The 23660-nt window shown below is 37.6% G+C and overlaps 3 protein-coding genes across 3 annotated transcripts; 1 reads left to right on the top strand and 2 right to left on the bottom strand.

Annotated features, from left to right (window-relative positions):
* Positions 1-1766: 1766 nt before the first annotated feature.
* Positions 1767-3806, bottom strand: LOC103445334 (putative pentatricopeptide repeat-containing protein At5g59200, chloroplastic). Its single transcript, XM_008384329.4, has one exon. It carries the CDS (start codon positions 3709-3711, stop codon positions 1819-1821), a length of 1893 nt encoding a protein of 630 aa, XP_008382551.3. The 5' UTR covers positions 3712-3806; the 3' UTR covers positions 1767-1818.
* A 12472-nt stretch (positions 3807-16278) lies between these two features.
* Positions 16279-17257, top strand: LOC103445335 (uncharacterized). The gene is made up of 2 exons (XM_008384330.4): positions 16279-16479; positions 16584-17257. Exons 1-2 carry the CDS (start codon positions 16472-16474, stop codon positions 17149-17151), a joined length of 576 nt encoding a protein of 191 aa, XP_008382552.1. The 5' UTR covers positions 16279-16471; the 3' UTR covers positions 17152-17257.
* Positions 17258-18750: 1493 nt separating this feature from the next.
* Positions 18751-21714, bottom strand: LOC103445336 (protein FAR1-RELATED SEQUENCE 5). The gene is made up of 3 exons (XM_008384331.4): positions 21482-21714; positions 20518-20972; positions 18751-19321 (listed from the first exon to the last, which is right to left on the bottom strand). Coding segments are annotated over exons 1-3 (657 nt in total). The 5' UTR covers positions 21483-21714; the 3' UTR covers positions 18751-19120.
* Between the last annotated feature and the right edge of the window lie 1946 nt (positions 21715-23660).

Genomic DNA, 23660 nt, shown 5'->3' on the forward strand with positions numbered 1-23660 from the left:
TTTTGGTTTTCTAATAAATGCTGCTCCATTTAGTTGTAAATATTGAATTCTAATGCACCCTCCATGATGCATGCATGTGTACTAAATTCTGGCTATTAACTATTGACTATTTATATTTTTAATTATATAATGCTTATAATTACTGGCACAGATTTTCATATTTAATAATGTATAATTATTGATAACACATTTAATAATGCATAATTAATGATAATTCGTTTCTCCATATTATATTTTTTTTGTTAAAAAATGAAAACGGTTCGGTTTTGGGTATGGGTTTGGGACAGATACACCAATAACAATAACCGAAACCGAAACCGAACAAATTTACCCAATGATTACCCATAACTGTAAAAAACTTGAAAATTAATCCCCAAAACCGAACCGTTCAAGATGGTGTTTGACAGGTTAAATTGACATTCCTAGGCATAGGGTATGCAAATTTATATAACATTGTACAACACATATTTGATATTCAATTAGTCAATCCAAAAAGTGAACATTAACAACAAAAACGTGGTTTCTCTCCTCTCTCTAAACTTTCCTCCCCTCTGCCTTCAAGCTAAAAGAAACTCTCCTAGCCGCAGCTCCTTGCTCCGGCTGGTCTAAAATATCAATATTATCCCGATATTTTCATCAAAATTTCCGTGTTTTTGGACTACCAATATTTTAGACCTTGATAGGAACTCTATGTGATACTAAGTTACTCATGTATCTTACCATGCAATGTATAAAGTATAAAATATTGTACTAATTCATTATATATAAATGATTATGGTGTGTTTAAACTTCTTTCATTAATTACTACATATACTCACAATGTTTGTCAACTCGCTATATAATCAACTTAAATCAGTTAAATCTATCATGCAATGCATTTCATTCCAATTTTTTTGTGATAAACTAATAGATAATTGACTAAATAAACATCCTGCAAAGTTTCAATAAAAATTTCCAAGTTTTGCTTACAATTTCCGTGGTTTTTATTCAATTTTTATCGATATCGATAATATCCCGATATTTTCATCGAAATTTATGTGTTTTTGGACTACCGATATTTCCGATATCATCGATATTTTAGACATTGGTGGCAGCCCAACTCCCCCTCTTTCTAGTCTTCCTTCCCCTTTTCTCTTCCTTCTTCACCCTCTGCATCTTCCCTATTCCCCTTCTTTCCTCCATCCTTCCCACCTTTTCTAGCTCTTCTTCCCCCTTTCCCATCCACCTCCACTCTCTACTTCTTTTATATAGGTTTGATGACTAAATGATCTCATATTTTAGCAATTTTAGCAGAGATGATCTTTGTGGGGTGATTTCTAATATTAATGGTTCCACTCATAAGTGCAAAATTACGGAAACGATTACAAAGTGAATTGAGGAAGAAGTCTCATGTCCAGCTCTGTTTCTGGCTTTTCATTAGGGCTGCTGTGGGTTCTGAAGGTTTGATTAGGGCTGCTGGGAATGTCGATAGAAAGAAAAGTAGGTTTTGTGCTGAGACGGCCATGGTGTATAAAAAAACCGAAGCATGTGTGTAATGGCACAGCTTTGCACTGTGACGATTTTTAAGGAATGTAATTTGACAAAAAAAATCAGTAGATTAACAAAACTGTAACATTTAGTGATTTACACAATTCAACTAAACTTCAAGAAAGAGAGATTCGGACCTGGGTGCAAACTGCAAAAGTGGGAGATTCATAATTGACCTTTCAAACGTTATCGTTGTATTTTCTTGTTATCGGAGATTCATAAAATAAAATAATTGAAAATAAGGGTAAAGAAACAATATATATACTTGCTGTTAGTATGAAGTTTTCTTTTTCACCAATAATCAGCACAAGAACAAACCCCACTCTCAAAATGGTGGAACCTATTGCGATCCCTAACGACAATCTTTCTGTTGGTGATCTTAGCTATCAATTTGATCATTGAGTGGCAGTCACTGCAAACCCTTAAGTTATTTACAATCCTCAAAGTCGTACCTCGTTTTGTAGCAATTAGCCCGTAGCATATGGCGAGCCTCTCGCTATGTATCGACAGAGCCAATTCCTTTTGTGTATCTTCAATATCATGCAAAACCGCCTCTGTTGCAGGCAAGTATCCTTCTGATTTCAGTTCATCGATTAGCTCCGTTAACTTTTTGTAGATTTCCTCTCTCTTTGGGTGTCTGAGGTCTCCCAAGAGGAACTCATGGATCTCATTGTTTACTTCAATCAAGCTACAACCAGGCTCCTTTGGGGTTCCACCTTCCTTCATCTTTGCTCTCACTTGTGCAGCCTCTTTCCACCTCCCTGATGAAGCATATACATTTGATAGCAGTACGTAAGTTCCTGAATCTGCATTACCACAATTCACCAAGATTTCGGCTACCCTTTCTCCTAATTCAAGGTTCCCATGGATTTTACAAGCACTTAGCAAAGCCCCCACCATGATATGATCCGGTGCCATTTTCATTCTTGCAATGAAATTGTAAGCTTCTTCAAGCTGACCAGAGCGACCTAGAAGATCAACCATGCATCCATAGTGTTCTATCTGTGGTTGAATGCCGTGAATATTAGTCATGGAATGAAATATCTCAAAACCCAAACCCGACAAACCTCCATGACTACATGCATTCAATACTCTAACAAAAGTAATGCTATTTGGCCTTAGTCCTTGTTTTATCATTGTCTGGAACATTTGGATAGCCTCCATGCTCTTCCCATGCATAGCAAGCCCCTCAATCATGGAATTATAACTACTCACATCTCTCTCTTTCATCTTACCAAACACTGCCAGTGCCTCATCAATATCGCCACACCTCGAGTACATATTAATCAGAGCACCACCTACAATGTAATTGAATTCGATGTCATACTTATCTATGTAAGAGTGAACCCATCTTCCAAGCTCCAACGCTCCCAAATAAGAACAAGCAGATAAAACACAAACAACAGTAACTTCATTAGGCCTCACATTATTCCTCTGCATCTCCCTAAACGCCTCCAAAGCCCTATTCATCTCCCCATTCTTAACCAACCCATCGATCATAGCAGTCCAACAAACGGTATCCTTACTCCTAGCCCGGTTAAAAACACCAATCGCCTCCTCAATCAACCCATAATCAGCATAAGAAGTGATCATCACCGTTGACGCAACGACATCCCTATCAGGCATTTCATCGAACACCCTCCGTGCACACTCAAATTCACCACACTTCCCATAGAGAGCCAGAAGCTTCATCCTCACCGATCGATTCGATGACAACCCAAGCTTCAAAACCTGCGTATGGACTCCTCTCCCCTCCTCCAACGCCAACCCAAAGCCACAAGCTTTTAACACAGAAGTTACCGCGTAGTTATCCGGCGAAACAAACCCGTTAACCATTCGACAGTAAACCCGAATCGCATCGAGGTAAAACCCAGATGACACGAACCCATCAATGAGAGCAGTGTAGAGGTAGACATTTGGGGTTTGAACTTGTTGGAAAATCGTGGTGGCGTAGTCGATTGAGTTGAGGTTGGAGCAGAGGCGAAGAAGCTCGAAGACGACGAATGGGTCTTGGTCTTGGAAATTTCTTATGATTTTTGCGTGGATTGGTGGAATCTGATGAATGTGTTTGCATTTTTGTATTAGAGAGATTGTTTCTCTCCGGTTTTGAGAATCCTTGGCTTTTGGATTTGAATTTCGCGGGAATGCTGAGTTCAATGTAACCGTTGTCGCTGAGTAACTCATATTTTTGGCGGTTCATTCACCAAGTAGCCAAGGCGGCCGAGGTGCAACGCACCACTCTTTCATGCTGTCGAGGGACTTTCCAGTTCCAAAAACATAATGCGATACTCCAATCCAAGTGTCATAATACAAGTGGTTAAAAAAAAATTTATATCTCCAATCGCTTGTATTATGACAATTATTGCACCATACTGTATTTCTGGCACATTGAAATTTTTTTCCAAGTTAATATGTTAACACTGTAGTGGGGTATTCGGTATTTTTCTCATTTGTAAATTATTATGTCAGGTCATGGTGTGCTTTGCGTGACCTTAGATTCAAATTTGGGATGACGAATTTAATACCTAATTATTATGTCAGGTCATATTGTGTTTTTTCTAAAAGTGCTTTCATTGAAAGCACGTTTCAAATTCATATTAGAACTTAAAAGGGGGCTTTGTATTTCTTAAGAAAATGCTTCTACAACCCCCAAAACATTTTTAACTATTTAACCAGATGCTTACATGAATGCTTATAGTTGTAACCTTTCCAAATCCGTCCAAAACACAAATAGACATAAGTTGTATTATAACATGTGAATTTGCTATGCATGCAATAGTCGCAGTACTTGTTTGCTCCCTAAATCCGTCATGGGCCTCGCGGGCAAGCTAGGGATTTACTTCACATATGAGATTGGTGGGTGCGGGCGTGCCACTACTAGATGCCGCTAGTAGACGGGATTTGAATGATTGAGGTTGCGCCTTTTGACTTCAAATCAAGAGATTGTGTCATTTGAATGAGAGTTGCTCAAATCAAGGTTCTTTTTTTGTCTTAAAAATAAGGATTTTACTTATATGGAGAGATAGAACAATATGTAAATGACAAGGTTGCTCGGAAATGTAAATGATAGAGGAAAGTGACTAATATTGCAGATTGCTTGTAATTTATATGACTGGAAATGAGTACATTAAAGCTACAAATGAGATCGATACCGCAAGTGAGCAGCAAAGCTAATAAACTAGATAAAAGAAGGCTTTTGGCAAATCTGGTTTGAGCAGAGTTTGTGCTTGTATTTGTTTGGTTGTTTGATTGTGTCCATAATCCTTCTCCATCTGCTTCTTTATATAGAGGTCTGGAAGAGGTCCGAAAGAAGCTTGGGCAGCTTGCATTGCATTTGCCAACTTGCATGTAGAAACAATATTTAAAAGGGAAACTTGCATCTCCACCACATGTTTTTAGCACATGTCTCCCCACTTGTAATAAACTAACAATTAAAAAAGAAGCAAGTTGCATCTCCACCACATGTCTTTTCCCACTTGCAATAAAATAATTAAAAGAAGCAAACTAGCTTCTTTCACTACCCATTCTTGCCCGAAAGCATGCATGGTATCTTTCCATCCACTTGCATGAAAAAACATGCACTTATCTTGATTAAACAACTCTCTTGGCAAACCTCCACCACCAAAACAAATGGGAGAAACAATATTATAGTGCCAACCTATCCCACTTGATAGCTAAATATCTTTCAAGTTAGTCTTCTTGCTCATTAATCCTCCAAATGCCATATTTTACCCAAATTGCCCAAATAAGTAAAAATTGGTATATTTTGAGTGCAAACAGTGCCCCCCAAGTTTTACAAATTTGAGCAAAGTTTGTGAAACTTACAACTCCAATAAGCTCATCCAGAAGATTGATGATATAGCAGGCATAAGAGACATTTGAGCATGAAGAACACTTGATCACAAATGGCAACTTTGTTTGCTATGACTTCCCAAAAGCCTTGGAGGCTCCAGTGCTGCTAGAAAGGAAGAGGCACGTCTACCTCTTCGGTCCTTCTGTCGTTGATAAACTTGGCAAGATGAGTAAGGCAATTGGTAGTGCAACTAGTATTGGAAAGAATGTTTCTGTCTGGCTTGTATTCCTTCTTGTGGATACCAAAAAACATGAGAGCAACCTCACTGGTTACATAGATAATAAACTAGACAAATGCCCGAAGTCGGGCAAACTGGAAAACACAGAAAAAGATAGAGAAGAGAGAAACTTGGGTAACTTTTCTTTTTATTGTTCTTTTTCTTTTTTGCCTCTATTCATATGTAACATAATATAATATAATATAAATACAAATATATATATATATATATATATGTAGAGGGCCCATTCGGGGAAAGTGTTGCTCTTTGTCTCTTTTTCCTATAATCTAGTATAATATAATATATATATATATATATATACCTTTTGGGGAAAGTCGAAAGAAAGAGGGAAAGAAAGGGACAAGGAGACAAGAGAATGGAAAAAATAAAGAAAAGAACGAGAAAGAAATAATAAAAAAGTGAGAATGAGGTGCCTTTTCAGGCAAAGAGGAACATAAGAGAGAGAAAGAGGAAGAAAGCCCTTTCGGCCAACAACAAAACAGCCCATCTATACATATATATATATATATATATATATATATTTATTTATTTTTACTTAACAAAATATAATATAATATAGTCTGTTGCCCTTTCGGGCCAAGTGAAAGACAGACTTGAGATGGAGACAGAAAGGGCAACAGACTATATTATATATAGTATATTATATAATATAGTCTGTTGCCCTTCTTTATATACTATAATATAATACTATATAATATATATAGGGAGCCCTTTCGGGCAAAGTAAAGGAAAGAGAAAGGAAGAAAGGAAAAGAAAGGGAAATGAGAGAAAGAAAAGGAAAGATAGTGAGAGCCACTTCGAGCAAGTGGAAATAAAAACAGATAAAAAGAGACTTGCCAAGCTACTAAAACAGTAAAACATAAAGAACATAAAGACAAATCTCTTTTGGGTGAACCAAAACAACAAAAAGAAAGCTCTTAGTCGGGCAACAAAAATGCCTACTCAGGCAAGATGAAAAAGATTACCCAGATTTTTTAAAAGCAAAATGAGAGAGAGGGAGAGAGAGCCCTTTTCGGGCAAATTAAAACAAACCAAATTTTAATTAATTTTTTATATTTTCTTTGTTGTCTTTTTCAAAACTATAATATAATATACTATATAATATATATATATATATATATAGTAAGCCCATTCGGGCAAATTACTTCCATTTCCCTCTCTTCATATATAATATATAGGGTAAAAGACTGTTTACTATCCTCATGTTTCGTGGTTTTCAACCATTTAATACATTAAGTTTTTTTCGTCTCAGAGTCATACCTAAAATGTAAATTTTGGGACAGTCTCATACATCTGTTAATCAAACTGTTAAATGTGTCGTTAATTGTGATGTGGTGCCCATGTGAACAATGACTGGGCGCTACGTGTCAGCCACGTTTTTTTTTTCTTCTTCTTTCTTCTTCTTCTTCTTCCTCCAACTGCAACTTTTTTTTTCTTCTTCCTTCTCCTTCTTCCTTCTCCTTCTTCCTTCCCCTTCTTCTCCTTCTTCCTTCTTCTTCCTTCTCCCTTCTCCTTCTCCTTCTTCTTCCTCCGAATTTGGGAAAGTTTCTTTTTTTTTCCTTCTTCCTCCTCCTTCCTCCTTCTTTCTTCCTTCTCCTTCATCTTCTTCCCCCGAATCTGCCCAGATTCGGTTTTTTTTTTTCTTTTCTTCTTCCTTCTTCTTCTCCTTCTTCCTTCCCCCTTCCTCCTTCCTCCTTCTTCCTTCTTCCTTCCCCTTCTTCTCCTTCTTCCTTCTTCTTCCTCCGAATCTAGGGAAGATGAAGGTTTTTTTTTTTTTTTTTTTTTGAGGAAGATGAAGAAGAAGGAAGAAGGAAGAAGGAGAAGAGGGGAAGGAAGAAGGAGGAAGGAAGAAGGAGAAAAAGAAGGAAGAAGGAGGAAGAAGGAGAAAGAAGAAGAAGAAGAAGAAAAAGTTGCAGTTGGAGGAAGAAGAAGAAAAAAAAAAGCCGAATCTGGGCAGATTCGGAGGAAGAAGAAGAAGAAGAAGAAGAAGAAGAAGAAGAAGAAGAAGAAGAGGAAGGAAGAAGGAAGAAGGAAGAAGGAGAAAAAAAAAACTTCCCCAAATTTGGAGGAGGAAGAAGAAGAAGAAGGAGAAGGGGAAGGAAGAACGAGAAAGAAGGAGGAAGAAGGAGGAAGAAGAAGAAAAAAGAAGAAAAAAAACCGAATCTGGGCAGATTCGGAGGAAGAAGAAGGAAGAAGGAAGAAGGAGGAAGGAGAAGGAAGAAGGAAGAAGGATGAAGTAGGAAGAAGAAAAAAAAAATCCTTCCCCAGATTCAGAGGAAGAAGAAGGAGAAGGAGAATGAGGAAGAAAAAAAAAACGTGGCTAACACATGGCGCCCAGTCATTATCCACATGGACGCCATGTCACAATTAATGGCAGATTTAACAGTTTGACTAACGGATATATGAGACTGTCCCAAAATTTACACTTTAGGTATGACTCTGAGACGAAAAAAACTTGATGTACTAAATGTTGAAAACCATGAAACATGAGGGTAGTAAACAGTCTTTTACCCTAATATATATATATATATATAGCCCTTTCGAGCAACCTGTTTTTCATTGTGCCTCTTTTTTTTTTTTTTATAATATAGTATATGATATATATACATATATAGACATAGCCCTTTCGGGCAAAGTAGAGGACAGGACAGAAAGATATAGAAAGAGACAGGAAGAAAGAAAAAGGAAAGAAAGAGAAAAGAAGGAGAAGGGTACTGGAGAGAATGCACAAAAGAATAACACCAAAGAAAATCATTCGGGCAACTTGGATGAAGCCCCTTGGCTGCTCAAGTGTTATTTTTCTCTCAACACTCAAATCTTTTCCTCTTTTTAAAATTGAGTATAGAGAGATCAGATCCACCATTTAAATTGGCCATGCCATGTACCTTGGGAACCATAGGAGGATGCCATTCATGTTTCACTCCAAGCTTTGTCCTTTTTAAGATCTTGGTGTGGACAACATGCTTGTGTTGGCGGAGAAGAGTGTGGGAACTTTTTTCTTCTTCTTCGGGCTCCACATGAGGTGTGAGTTCGAGCCCCCTGAGCGTTGGTGTTTGGCCTACAACGGCTTGGTCTTCTACAACCATATCCATTTTCATGGATTTTTCATTGGGTGGGGCCATTGTTTGGCCTTCATCAATATGTATGATTTGTTCTTCCTTGGTTGTAGTAGGGTGAGTGTGCTTTGTAGAGGGGATTTGACACATTTGATCTATCAACCTTCTCAAAGTTTCTCCAAAAATTGTATAACTTTCCTCCACCCTTTTAAAACACTTAGTCACCTCTTCACCAGACTCGATGTTTGCCACATGGAGTTTGGACACCTTCTCTAATTTGACCACATCCTCTTTGTAGAGCTTTTCATCCGGATGATCATGAGTTGGCATCTCATATATTGGCTCTATGTACTCATTGGAAGCATTTTGATACTCAAAGCCATTTGTTGGCCTATCATAGTATTCATGAAAGTGATTGTCTTCAAAAGAATAATAACCTTCATCATAGCCATAAGTTGGACAATCTTCAAGATTATTATTTATTCGATGGCCATTAGTTGGCCGACAATCATATTCCATGGGACTTGAGTATTCTTCAGCCATGTACCCATAAGTTGGCAACTCATAGGTTGGCTCTATGTGATAGCCATAGCTTGGACGCTCTTCCACACCGTCATCCTCCGAAAAAGTAGAAAATTCATGAACATAAGGATTGTTCATGATCTATCTTCATATAAGGGTCCCACCGGGCGTGCCAAAATATGTTTGCTCCCTAAATCCGTCATGGGCCTCGCGGGCAAGCTGGGGATTTACTTCACATACGAGATTGGTGGGTGCGGGCGTGCCACTACTAGATGCCGCTAGTAGACGGGATTTGAATGATTAAGGTTGCGCCTTTTGACTTCAAATCAAGAGATTGTGCCATTTGAGTCAAGGTTCTTTCTTTACCTTAAAAATAAGGACTTTACTTATATGGAGAGATAGAACAATATGTAAATGACAAGGTTGCTCGGAAATGTAAATGATAGAGGAAAGTGACTAATATTGCAGATTGCTTGTAATTTATATGACTGGAAATGAGTACATAAAAGCTACAAATGAGATCGATACCGCAAGTGAGCAGCAGAGCTAATAAACTAGATAAAATAAGGCTTTTGGCAAATCTGGTTTGAGCAGAGTTTGTGCTTGTATTTGTTTGGTTGTTTGAGTGTGTCCATAATCCTTCTCCATCTGCTTCTTTATATAGAGGTCTGGAAGAGCCCCCTTGCTGAGATCTTTGTACTTGCCCGAAAGAAGCTTGGGCAGCTTGCATTGCATTTGCCAACTTGCATGTAGAAACAATATTTAAAAGAGAAACTTGCATCTCCACCACATGTTTTTAGCACATGTCTCCCCACTTGTAATAAACTAACAATTAAAAAAGAAGCAAGTTGCATCTCCACCACATGTCTTTTCCCACTTGCAATAAAATAATTAAAAGAAGCAAACTAGCTTCTTTCACTACCCATTCTTGCCCGAAAGCATGCATGGTGTCTTTCCATCCACTTACATGAAAAAGCATGCACTTATCTTAATTAAACAATTCTCTTGGCAAACCTTCACCATCAAAACAAATGGGAGAAACAATATTATAGTGCCAACCTATCCCACTTGATAGCTAAATATCTTCCAAGTTAGTCTTCTTGCTCATTAATCCTTCAAATGCCATATTTTATCCAAATTACCCAAATAAGTAAAAATGGGTATATTTTGAGTGCAAACAGTACTCTTTCTGCTAAGAAATCAACTTTCCTTTGCCAATGCCATGAGCCCCTTCTATCGTTAGCAATTCTGAGAAATGCCCTCAGTGTGAGCACAACTGTAATAAGGTAGTTTGGTTTATCTCTGCTCCTTCAATGGGATTAAAAGATCCATTGTCTAGATGTCGAAACCACTGAAAATTGCAGACGGTGGTTCCATTGATGGGGGTATATGCACGCTATGACGAGGCTCTCTATGACGAGGTCCGTTTCAACATGCACTGAAATCTCTTCAACAATGTGCTGAATACGTCTAGATTCAGAATCATGCCTGCCAAAGCAAATGATAGATTTCTTGGAATGACGTTTTATGTTTTATACGACAACGAATATAAAACATGAGTTTTGTAGATGTGCACATTAATAGATTCTCTTTTTCTAAAGGAAAAATGTGCCGAGACAATATCACTTATATTATGTTCGATACAACTGAAATTTTCTTAGACACATTTGTCTTTGAAAGAAGAACATAATGCTATGTCTAGAGAAGATCGAGTTCTATACACATTCATTTATCCAAATTTTACACTGGAGTGACACTTGGTATCAATATTATCACTGGAGCGATTCTTGATATATATCGTTATTATGAAGGACCACCCCAGAACAAAATTTGGATGGATGGATTTTTTTTAGTGCTAATTGTTAAAACCTCCTAAGACAAAATCAGTCACTCAAATTCAATCCACAGAAAAACGAAAAATTACAGCCCACGCTCGTCCTTGTATATTCAAAGCATAGCTAGAGTTAAATTGTTAATTTTTCAATTTTCTTTTAAACAATCATGAGATAACTTAATAAGAATAAAATACTACTACTACTACTAAGGGAAGGATAGAAATTTATACTCCCAGAGGCCACCTGATAAGTTTGCTGCTTCCGTTAGAGCTTTCCTCCATTTGTGCACATTCTTTATGTCGTCTTTATATTTGCCTTCAAGTTTAGCAAGTGCATCACCAAAACTACCTCTATGTTTTCTTACGTCCGACGGATTCACTTTGTAAAAAACTGGCCAAACCATTTGTTTCTTCGATTCTTTGCATTCGAGGGTCTTGACAAGTTCATCCAAGCACCAATTCGAGGATGCATAGTTTTCGGAGATATGATGATAGAAATCTTAGAATCTTTTAACACTTTGTAAAGGGCAGCGGATATTTATTCTCCTCTTGTAAGCTCATCGTCTATAAAAGTCTTGATTCCTTTTTGACACAAAGCAGTGTATAAATGATCTATAAAATTATTGCACGTATCTTCGTCTCTGAAACTCAAAAACACGTTGTACTCCCATGAACGGGTGAGAGAAGAAGCACCTTCAATATCAGCCGTGGAAATATTATAACACACCTTCAAAAGCTTTCGATCTCTCTTGCTATACCTCTACAGACATACACACATAATGTGTGTGTATATATGTGCGCGCGCGCGCGTGTGTGGAGTTAAGTAATTCTTTGAAACTTCAAAGTCTTCGACGCGTTTTCAGCCCACCAACGTGTAGACCTGTGATGATAGAAATCTTAGAATAGAATCTTCTATAGCTTTGGAAAGGGCCGAGGATATTTCTTCCTCATCGCCTATGAAAGTGTTTGATTCCTTTTTGACACAAAACAGTAAAAGTTTACAACAACAAAAAGTGTAGACTCTTTCCTCTCTGGGTGTTTCGCAAAGTCGTTTCCATATTACCAAAAAAAATTCATATTTCGATAGTAAATTATTTTTTTCGTAAAAACGAGTGCAACAATGGCTTGTTTTATTAATAGTCTACATATTTTTGAACACATCCCACATTTGCTTTTCTAATCAAAGTTTATCTTAATGCATTCTACATAGTTTCCCATAATACCCTCACACCCTACACTTTTAATATACACCCCACATTTTCTACATACACACCACGCTTCACATCTTAAGTGCATATACATATTTTATAGTTTTGTTTTTATATCTTAATTATGTAATCATAACAATAAAATCGGGTTAGAGAAGAATGTGAAGTGTATATAGAAAATTGGATCGATGCCTTCATGAATCAATGGGTTTTTATATTCTTAGCAATAAAGGTGTCCATTTTTAACAGCAGTCTTCTTGTGATTATATTCTTACCAGCAGAGGTGTCCAGGCTTTCTGCTTGAGTCTAGAACAAGAGACTTCCAATTTGAATACTGGTGGCAGTTGAATGAGTGAATTTGGCATGCAGCTCTTTAACCAAAGAATACATAGTTGTCCAACTGACATGGCCGCTGCAAACTTGGTATTCTTTGCTCATCAAAAGATACAAGCAGGAGGTGGACGTCCAACTGAAAAAGAAAAAAAAAACAAAAACAAAAAAACGTTTGATCCAACCATCTCTCGGGATGTTTATGTTAAAGGCCGAAATTATCATTGCATATTAGGGTATAGAACTATACAAGTTATTTGGTATTAAATTTTGAGGTATATTCAATATCATGTGGAGTACTAATAAAACAAACCCTCCATTTTTTATGGCAACTTTCAAATTTAATTCAAACCATTGATCTCCAAATGTAACAAAGTAAAAAAATAAAAGGGTTTTTATCACAAATGGTTCCTGAGATTGATCAAACTCATCATTTTGGTCTCTCACTTTCAAAATCAATCAAAGTTGTCTTTGACATTCACTACTGCACATCAATTTGGTTATTATGTTAAGATTCTCTCACATATTCTGTTAGTTTGTATGTAGGACCCACAAATCCAATTCAATGGTGACACGTGGATTATACAAAATAAGAGTTTTTATCGTAAGTAGTCCCTGACATTGATCAAACCCCTCATTTTGGTCCATGAGTTTCAAAAATCAATAAATTTGGTCATTGACTTTCAATACCACATGTCAATTTAATCATTCTGCTAAAGTTCCGTCAATATTTTTTGTCCCACTATCCAATCATCTGGCGTCACATGAATTAACTATAAGAAACTATTTTTTTTTAAGATTTAAAACTAAAAGTAAAATAAGAAACTAAAAACCAAAACTAAAAGATAAAAAAATGAAGGTGGATTGTCTGCCCTCTCATTTCCATAATCTCCTCATCATCTCCTGTTTGTGTGGTCAATGTTAAGTCATATCAATTATTTATATTGATTTTTTTATAAAAATAATAAAATAAAAAGTAATAGGAATATAAAATGTTGACGTCACTTAACTGTGATCACACAAAACATGAGAGGATGGGAAGAGTATGGAAATGGGAGGGCAGACAATCCACCTCTTAAAAAAAGTCATCGTTGTCTTCATCAAGGTCTCAAAAAAAAACAAAAAACAAAAGGAGGCACCAAGACACCACAAAAGTACTTGGCCCCCTGAACTCACTCCACATTCCCTGTAGTTAGTTATAATCCTATTAAATTTGAATTGAATTTGGATTCAATTTTTATCGAATTTAGATTGAGTTTTTTTTTTTTTTTTTTTTTTTTTTTTTTTTCAATTGGGTGCTAGAAATGTTAGCGCATAATACTCATTCGTTTGTTCACTCTTAAAAAAAATAGTTTCTTATAGTTAATCCAAGTGGAGCTGTATATGATTGGATTAGCGGGACCACATCAGAACACAAACGAAAAATATTAATGAAATTTTTAAGAAATGACTAAATTGATGTGCGGTAGTGAAAGTCAAGGACCAAAATGAGGAATTTGATCAATGTTAGGGACCATTTGCGATAAAACCCTTATTTGGTGTAATCCACGTGTCACCATTTCATTGGATTTGTGGATCCACATACAAACTAATAGAATAGTTAATGGAATCTTAACGAAATGACCAAATTGATGTGGAGTAGTGAATGTCATAGACGACATTGATTGATTTTGAAAGTGATGAACCAAAATGATGAGTTTAATCAATCTCATTGACTATTTGTGATAAAAACCAAAAAAAAAAAAAAAAAAAAAAAACCCTAATGCACACTGCACTAGGTCACAGTTCAAGTTTTAAAATTGTCCCAGTAGTTTTACATAGTTTCAGACATAACTTGTTCGTTATAGCTCTGAATTGAGTTCCGTCTGCGATCACGTGTCCATAAAAATGAGTACTATTCGAAACTAGTAAAATAAGACTAGAAAAGTGAAAGGAAAATTGAGGTCCACATGGAAGGCCTACGTGGCCTCTCAGGAGCATTTTAGTCATTCCACTACTATTAAGAATAAAATATAATAAATCTTGGGACAGGATGTCCCACTACCAACTTCTCATCGGTTGGTGTTGGAGTTGAGATTGAACTTCTCAACCATTTTAGCCTACAAAGTTTCTTATTTTGATTCGTGTCAACGACACTATATTTGCTAGTACAAAACTCATGCCAAGCACAAAGCAACATCTTCATCATGTGACCAAGTACGCCCTCTAGTATGATCTTGTGCCATCTTGAAAAATTTGGGAATGGAAAGAAATGGTTTTGGAAGTGGGTAGAAAGAAAAATTGAAAGAATTGTAAGATAAAAGTGAATTTTGTGTGGATGTTTGAATAAATACATGTATTTATAGAGTTTTTTGGTGAATTTTGATTTAGATAAAAAAAAATTAATTGTTTTAGCCGTTGGATTTAATTTTTAGCCGTTAGATCTTTTTTTAGTTAGATTTGATCATATTAGAGTTTAGCCGTTGGATTTAATGAATTAATAAATTAGAATTAAAATATAAAAAAAAATTGAATCTGGACCATTGGATAAACTATCTCCAACGATCCATTAATCTTAGTTGTTGGATCATGAAAAGAGCCGTTGGGCTCCAGCTGGTGGCCAACAACTGCCTTGACAAGGAAGCCCACAGTTGCTAGGCGCTGCAGGCCAAGCGTGAGTGAGGCGCGTAGTGGGCTGCCAGATTATTTTTATTTTATTTTTTTGACGTATATACGCACATAGGTAGGCCAATGGCTTTACCTTAATCTTTTTCTTGAGTTAAATTTGCCCCAAAAATCCCCAAAACTAATTTTTGGTCCAAAGATTGAAGCAAGTTGAAGGGGAGTTTGGTTTGTTTTGAATCACGTGACCAAGACAAAACTATTGCTTGAACGTCTTCATCCTACTTTATAGGTTAGGGACACTGATCCTTTTGCGAAAGTAATTCAACAAACCCCACACTTTTCAATTTCTTTAATCCCTCACCTACTTTTTTCAAAGTCTCAAACCTTTTTTATCGGTTGCTATTATTTTATTATTTCATATGTTCATTAAGATCTGTCATCCAGTTCGTATCCTCCCGAGCATAGGGAGCTAGCTGAGCAACCTATTCAAACATTAAAATTTGATTACAATTATTATAATTTTTTTAGAGATCTTTATTTGTAATCGTCGGATTAAATTTTAAGAGTCTGGATAAGTTGCTCAGCACGCTCTAGCCCTCATGCTAAGGAGGCGATTCACTTCCATCTTTTTCAATCTATCAAGTTCAACAGTTAAAAATAAAAATTAAATTATAAAAATTAAAAATAAATGTGTAAATAGCACTATTTTTATTTTACAAAAGTCTTACAACTTAAAAACCAACCCAAAGTCTCGTAACAAAAAAAAAGAGTAAATTGTAACAATAGTCCCTCAATTAAAAATTCATTACCATTGGTTCATTGATTCATCAAAACATGTAGCTATAGTCATTTTCATCAACGTCGTCAAAATTTTGTCAAAATTAGTTATGTTGGAGTGACAATTGCTACAATTAGGTTAAAGTTGAGAGATTATTTCTTCAATTGGGTTAAAGTTGAATGATCATTTCTCCAATTGGATTAAAGTTAAGAGACCATTGATAATGAATTTTTAGTTGAGAGACCATAGCTGCATGTTTTGATTAGTTGAGAAACTAATGGTAATAAATTTATAGTTAAATGATCAGTACTCCAATTAAATTAAAATTGAAGAATCTTTGCTATAATTTACACGAAAAAAAAAATCCAAAAACAAAAGGGAAAGCATCTTTCCTCTCCCTTCTTTCCTCCCATCTTCCCTAAGAAACAAACAGAAAACACTAACACTACAAGCAACTACATTTAGCAAGAAAATAAAAATAAATACATAAACCCCACAAGCAAAATTACAATCTCGACGCCATGGATGAGTACGACATACAATCTCTCTCCCTCTCTCAGATTTCAGCTTCAGAAATTGACCTCTGAAACGAAAAATTAATCATTTTTTTGTGCTTTTTGTCTTGATTTCCAGATCTGACGACTACCCAAAAGAGTGCTACACCCAAGACGGCCGGAGAGTGATGTCGTCATCGTCAACGACGAGCGTGCACGTCACGGCGCTGGACGGCCTGGTCAACGTCAACTCACTCTTCACCATCGCCGTCTTCGTGGGGCTCTCCCTGACAACTCCGGGACAGAGGAGCCTCGAGAACCGGACATCCTGCGACGCCGGGATCGACGTGGCGAAGAAGCTGCTGGTGTTCGAGGTTGTCTCCTTCAGCTTCTTCCTGTTCTCGTCGCTGGTGGCGCAGGGACTGAAGCTGGCGATCAACCTGCTCAACAGCAAAGACGTCGACGAGGCGTTCCGGGCCCACATCAATCTGAAGGCGTTGAGATTCGGGATGTTGGGGTCCGCTTTCGGATCGGTCATGGGTTGTGTGTTTTTGGTGCTGTCGATGGTGAATGTGATTCAGATCAGGCTGGGGATGCTGTCGTGTGGCAGCAAATCCGCCGTCCATTCCGTGGCGGCGCTTGTTGTATTGGTCACGACGGCGCTTCTGGTCTATATTTCCACTGCTGTTTATGCTTTTCTTCACTAGCTGCTGAATCCGATTTTATATTTATGTAAGTTTCTTGTTCGATACCATCAAGATTGTATATTTTTTAATCTGATTTTTGGATGTCAATGCAACGGTATTTCAAGTCGATCATGCGCACGCTCTCTCGTTGCAGGGAAGTTCTTCTCCTTTGTTTGAGGTTTTAGGTGACCCTGTTTTGGTTGAGAGTGAATCTTGAAAAGATGGTAACTTGGAATGGAATTTGCTTCACCTAAGTAATTAGACAGTTGATGTTGGTCGGAAACTGGGATTTAGGGTTTATGGGTTACATATGTTTGGAGAGGAACTTACCTACATAGGCAATGACCTGTGGCGATCTCCCAAGCCAATCACGAACGGCGTGATTACCTTGAGATACTGTCACATTAGCATCCCATTACGGAGCTGTCATTTCACTCGAATTAGCAGCTGATGCAAAATATGGATTAAATTTGTATGACGCCATCAGATTATGTAGAGTACGGTTTTTAGTGTCAGTTGCTGGTCTGTTTTGTTTGTACGAGGTTTCTCACTGTCGGGACATGGCAGTATGTTTAGCTTGCTTATCTGTTGTATGGTGCCGCCCTTCCCGGACGTGAGGTGGCACCACAGAGCTCTTATATGCGTCTCTCATGTCGATACTTTACCGAATAGCGTACTGCGAGAAATATTGGCCCGTGTACTGTGCAGCGCTGGCTGATATTGTTATCGGGGATTCCTGCCCCCTCATAGGCACATGACAACACCCGTGAAGTCCTATGCCGGCCCCCTCGACCTCATGCGCACCCTCTCTATATGACATTTGGCGTCAACTCAACGGAACAGTCAAAAGGATTGACATGTTCATCAGTTGGGCATTTCGATCTCCCGACTGACTGCTGAAGTAAGCCTTGGTATTGCATTTGAGAACTCGTTTTTTGTTTGTTGAACATTTCCATTGGAATTTGATGAAAGAAGTTGAGGTTCGACTATAAAACTTACAATACAAAAAGTAGACTAACTTATAAGCTCGTGTAAAATTTCTCATTCTGTTAACGTGGAATTCATTCTCTCTAACTCGTGTTTGACGAGGGACTAGAGCTTCCGCAAACTACTAGAAACCGGCACTTAAATCTCTATTTATTTTTTATTTTTAGGACCCTCTTGATTTATAATATTATTTATTAGCCATAAAATTATGATCTGAAATTTCTTGGGACAAAGAAAGAGCATATAACATGGAAGAAGCCGTTACGCTTAGAAGGCACAAAACCTATAAGCAAAGAAATAAGTTGTTTACACGTAAATCCAACAAGAAGTTAGGAGCAGAGCAAAAGATGGTAACCCGATGGGATTTTTCAAGCTTAGGTACTGCAACTTGATGGGTCAAGTTTGGCGTGCCCTGACCTATCTCCAACCTCAATTCTCGTAGCCAAATGTTCTGTTTCTGCGCTCCTCCTTTTGTTTACGTTCCTTAATTTTTCAATCGAGCAACTAGAAAAAGAGACCGAAGGAAGAAAACCGGGTTATAAAAAAGTCTACGGAGTTAAAAGGTCTTGCTACTTGTATGTAGGTATAGTACAAACTAGGGTAAATAAACCAAAAAAAAATACAAAACAAAAATCAAAGAAGGAAAATTATTGTTTTACCGTACTGACGAAAAACAATCATGTCTATGAACCTTGATGATCGGTCGATCCCCACTTACTCCCTCTCTCCCCTAACAACAGTTGACCCACTATCGCTATCGCTTGTCACAAAAAGAAAGCAAATTACTGGGTAATTCAGTTTCTAATCAACCTAAAACTAAGATTTACAGTTTTACTGTTTAACAAGTCAATAATCTAAACTACTCTAGCCTACGGGGAGGGGGATTCGAACTCATAGAACAGGCACAATGTCTTGACCAACTAGTCTAACCCTCATGTGCATATTTCCAGTCTTGATTGCAAGGATTAGCGTATGAAAGGAGCTGAACTAATCGAGCAGGCTCTTAACCGTTTGAAGGTGCTACCCTCTTTGATTCGATTTCTTTCACGCTTTGGACTATACCGTCGATGTTTCTCGACAGGTGATTGGAATGCTGTTCCATCTCCCTCAAAACCATATCAAGCTGTTCTTGATAGGTGGCAGACCTTTTTCGCTCACGTTGTAGCTCAGCAGTCAACTCCCGAATTTTCAGGTCTTTTTCATCCTGGAACAAACCAAAAAGCAAATCAATGGTAAATATCGATTGTTATTGGAAATACTAACAGAATGGAAAGAAGGTCTTCCCATGCCGTCACAAACATGCATCAGGTATCTGCTAGATGGCTTTAACAAGCCCCGATAAAATATATAAAACGTTACTGTAACCACTGTAAACTAGAGCACATTACATGTACAACATTTACCGTAACTGTGATAAGCTATAGCACAATACCAAAAGAAAACATCAAAACTTGAACTGTACAGAATCCAGACACCTATATCTCACAAAACGGCCAGAGAAGCAAGTACATATACCACACAAGGCGACTTGTACAAATTCTAATAACGGTACCCAAATAATTTATGAAAACTTCTTTATTACTTCTTGAGTAAACTTACAAAGCTAAGGACCCATTTGATAAACATTTCGTTTTTAGTTTGTAGTTCTTACTTTTTGTGTGCGAGAAGGGAAAGTATATGGGCGAAACAAGGAATGGAGATGGATGAAGGGAGGCGGTGTGAGGGCGGAGGGAGAAATGTAGATTATATGAAAACAAAAACATGAAAGTGAAATAAACTTAAAACTGTTTCCTCATTTTGTTTGTCATTTTCATACTCATTCCTTTCATTTCTTCCACCCTCCTTCCTTTACCCTTCTTTATTTCTCCTTTCCTTTCTCCCACAAGTGCTTCTCTATCTGTATCACCAAAAATGAAAAGTACAGCGAAAAACGAAATGGTTACCAAACAAGTCCTACGTTTTAGATTGAACATCAAAACTGGTTTGAACATTTGGAGGTGATAGAACATGGGTTGCCTAACATGAAGTTGAGAAATATATGAACTATAATCTTTGAACTATGAAAACCATAAGAATGACAGCATCGAGTAACCTGTTCAAGCAAGGGGCATCTGCTAACTTCATCCACAAACCAGAATTCCTATTAATATCATGTAAGATGCATAAACAAAAAGTAACTTTCCAGCTTGCAAACGCTCCAAACCACTTCCAGGCAACAGATACTAGAACACCTGATGCACTTTCAAATCTACAATGAACATAAACTAGATAATTGACCATCATAACCAAGACAAGTAAACAAACTAACTAAATCAACACAAATCACAATGCATCTGTCTTACAAATAAACCTATAGGCCATAAAAGAGCAACTAAAAAAATGCAGATAAGAAGCACTCACTGGTGCTTGAGACAGAAGCATACTGCGGCGACCATTTGCAGGTGTACCTACTAGTGGATGGTTATGCTCCTTTATAAATCGTGTTACGACCCATTTCCCTGACTTGTCTTTCTTTACCACAATCATTGCTTTGCACCCTTCTCTGGTGATTGCTCGAGGCTTCCTGTTCTCAGTTCTTTTGGCTCGCGTCTTGCGAAATCCCTCTTTATTACACACAAGCCTACGCCAAACTACCTTACCATCGCGCATTGATCTCCGGAAGGCATCAACTCGCATAATGAAACCCACCTGTGTTGCATACGCATCATAGAACACCTTGGCAGCCTCTTCAGTTTCAAACTCCATACCCACAAATGGTTCCGCATCCGAGTTCCCCTCAGATGTGACTGCATCTTTCCCATTGGAACTCTCTAACACGTCCTCATCCTTGCTCATAGAAAGTTCTTCATCATCCACTGCCAAATAAGCATTGTGATAAGACTCTATCTAAAAGGTTCTAACTTCCAAAATTCAAGCGAAAAAAAATAATTTTGCGACGAAAAATTGTGATCTTTTATGCCAAACTAGTTTTCAATTACCTAATAAATTGTACAAAGTCTCACATCATAGTGTAACCAAGCAAAACCCTACTAAATTCATTTTACCAATGATTCTGATCACATATGCTGAACAACACACATATCTCAAATATCCACCGGAAAACAGCACTTGGGTTGTGTTTGGCTGCCGAGAAAACACAAGAAAATACTAACAGACTGGAAAACTGAGAACAACCCAAAACTGGGGTTGCTGAATTCTAAGTTACCCACATCTTCTAGTCCTCTACTTTTTCTCAGCTGTCAAACAGATTAAGGAAATTCCAAAAACAGCAAAACAACACAATCATAGGTTTACACTAAGGGCAGATTAACAAATGATTAGGAAATTAAAGAGTGAAAATGCTAAGAGAAAATGATTAACTCACTTGTTTTGACAGAGAGATCGCGACCCAACAGTTTGCTTGGCTTCTGCAACAGAGAGGAAGCAAAAAGGGACGAACTTTTTGCTTCTTCTGGTTTTGGGAGGTGGCGGGCGCGGGCGCAGATGGCAGATGAATGATCCACTGCGGCGAAAGAACTGCGTATTTCTCTACGGATTACCTCCTTTCCTTTTCTTAACTTTCTTTTCTCTTATTTTTAAAAATCTAATTTTCCATTTATGTTTTTATTTGGCATTTACAATTATCCATTTATGTTAGTTTTATAGAAATAATTTAAATACTCTAATTTTTATTTTTGACAAAAATAGAAACATCCTCCTTTATCTCAGATCATGCAAGAAGAAAGGCAATCAAGAAGCTAATGCGGCGACATATAGATTCTGTTTTTTCCAAGCAGAGTACAGACGTTTGCTTGAACTAACTAAAATATGGCTTTTTTACTCGCTACGCTATTTAACAGTGCCTCGTTATAAATTTCTCATGCATTTGATAAAAACATAAACTGTCTTTCATGCTCGCTCTAAGAACATAGAAGTTGACTATCACTTCGTTCTCCTTTCGATATCTCACTGAGTCGCCTAACTCAAGTAGTTGTTGGCTTATATTCTATCGTTCCATGGCTAGAATGTTTAGTTCATTTGGGTGAGGAGGGAAAGTCTCATTTAACATCTTGTTCGGTTCCAAAATTTGTCAATGTGTTGTAAAATCGACGGTGGGTGCAGTGAAATAAATAAGCAAGACACAAAATTTACGAGGTTCCTCTATAGTTAGTGTGACTGAAGTATGTCATCGGGGCAGCAGTGGTGCTTTCATTATAATTAGGAATAATATGAGTACAAAGATAACTCTCTCTATTCTCTCCTTTCTTCTTCCTCTCTTTGCTTTCTTTCTCTTCCTTCCTATCTTTGCCATGAGTCTCTCTACTTTGGTGTTGTGTGGGGTTTGTATTTATATAAAAAAATGAGTCGTAGGAAGCAAGCTTCGGCAGACAGTGGAAGGGCAACTTGCCCATTATTTAATTATTTGAGTGGACATCCACTGTTCTACAAAACTCCCCCTTGGATGACCACAAGTTTTCGATTGACTCGTTAAAATCTTGATCTATTTTTGGATGCTCCCCTTGATGAGTAGTACCATATCTGTTGTGCTCATTGACTTTCCACAAGCTTGTTCTTGAACTGGACTGGAGGGTCTTCTGCTAGACTTCCTCCAAAGGTATGAATTTACTCATTTTATTTAGAGCTGAATTGGATTCAAGGGTGGTGGACACTTGATCTTGAATCGGATTTGTGATTTCTTCAAAGGCCTTGGGACTTGTTCTTGAATGAAATGGGACCACGAGCAGCTCCACGTCACAAGTGATCTTCGGCTCCATCGGGGATGAATCAACACCTGTTTTGTTGTGCTTGTCTCCACATGCTTTAATGTATCATTTTCACTTGCCTTATCTGTTCCCCTTGCAGAAGTGGTATTTTCCCTAATTTTCCCCATGCAAGTGTGACATCTTCTCTGGCAGTATTTGTCCCTTGATGTAGGAGTGGAAAACAACCCTTGCATTTGAATGGTCATTCAGAACATCACTTATCAACGACTCATCATGCTTGGCAGCTTCAATGTAAATAACCAACATAAACAGTTGAAAATGAGTACTCGAGAGCAATGCATGGTAAGCAACCAGGCAAAGGTTCCAGACAATCAGTTCTAGATCGGAAGCTTGATTCCAAGTGACGATTGATTGCTCTTTTTCTCCTTGTCTTGCAGGTAAGAGCAACAACAAAGAAAAAGGACAATGGAAAGCAAGATATGAGATACCCTTACTTTCGACCTTGATGATATGAGATACTCTTGTTATGGTGTGACTTGTTTGAAGAGGTATTCTCGGAGAGGAAGAAAATTGAGTATTTCGAGATGCTTTGTTGAAGATGCATTCTCGGAGATGAGGACGAATTAGGTATTCTTGTAGGTCTGCCTTGTTATGGAGAACGGAGGTCGACATATATAGAGATTTCCCAATAGCAAGTAGTGGTGTTGTGCCTTTACTCTTGTCAGCAACTGTGGTGTAATTAGAACAGTAAGATTTACGCGTTTTCAACTTTGTCAGAGATCTTTGACAAAGTTGCACGTGATATCTGAAAAGCTGAGATTGCATCTGAAAAATGTCAAC

Source organism: Malus domestica, chromosome 10 (assembly GCF_042453785.1).
Source record: "Malus domestica chromosome 10, GDT2T_hap1".
Lineage (NCBI taxonomy): Eukaryota > Viridiplantae > Streptophyta > Magnoliopsida > Rosales > Rosaceae > Malus > Malus domestica.

Excerpts from the sequence above, each read along its gene's own strand:
- LOC103445334 (XM_008384329.4), bottom strand. The coding sequence starts at position 3,711 with ATGAGTTACTCAGCGACAACGGTTACATTGAACTCAGCATTCCCGCGA.
- LOC103445336 (XM_008384331.4), bottom strand. Across the intron at positions 19,322-20,517 it reads TGCTTCTGTCTCAAGCACCA|GATGAAAAAGACCTGAAAAT; the intron begins GTGAGTGCTTCT and ends GGTTTGTTCCAG.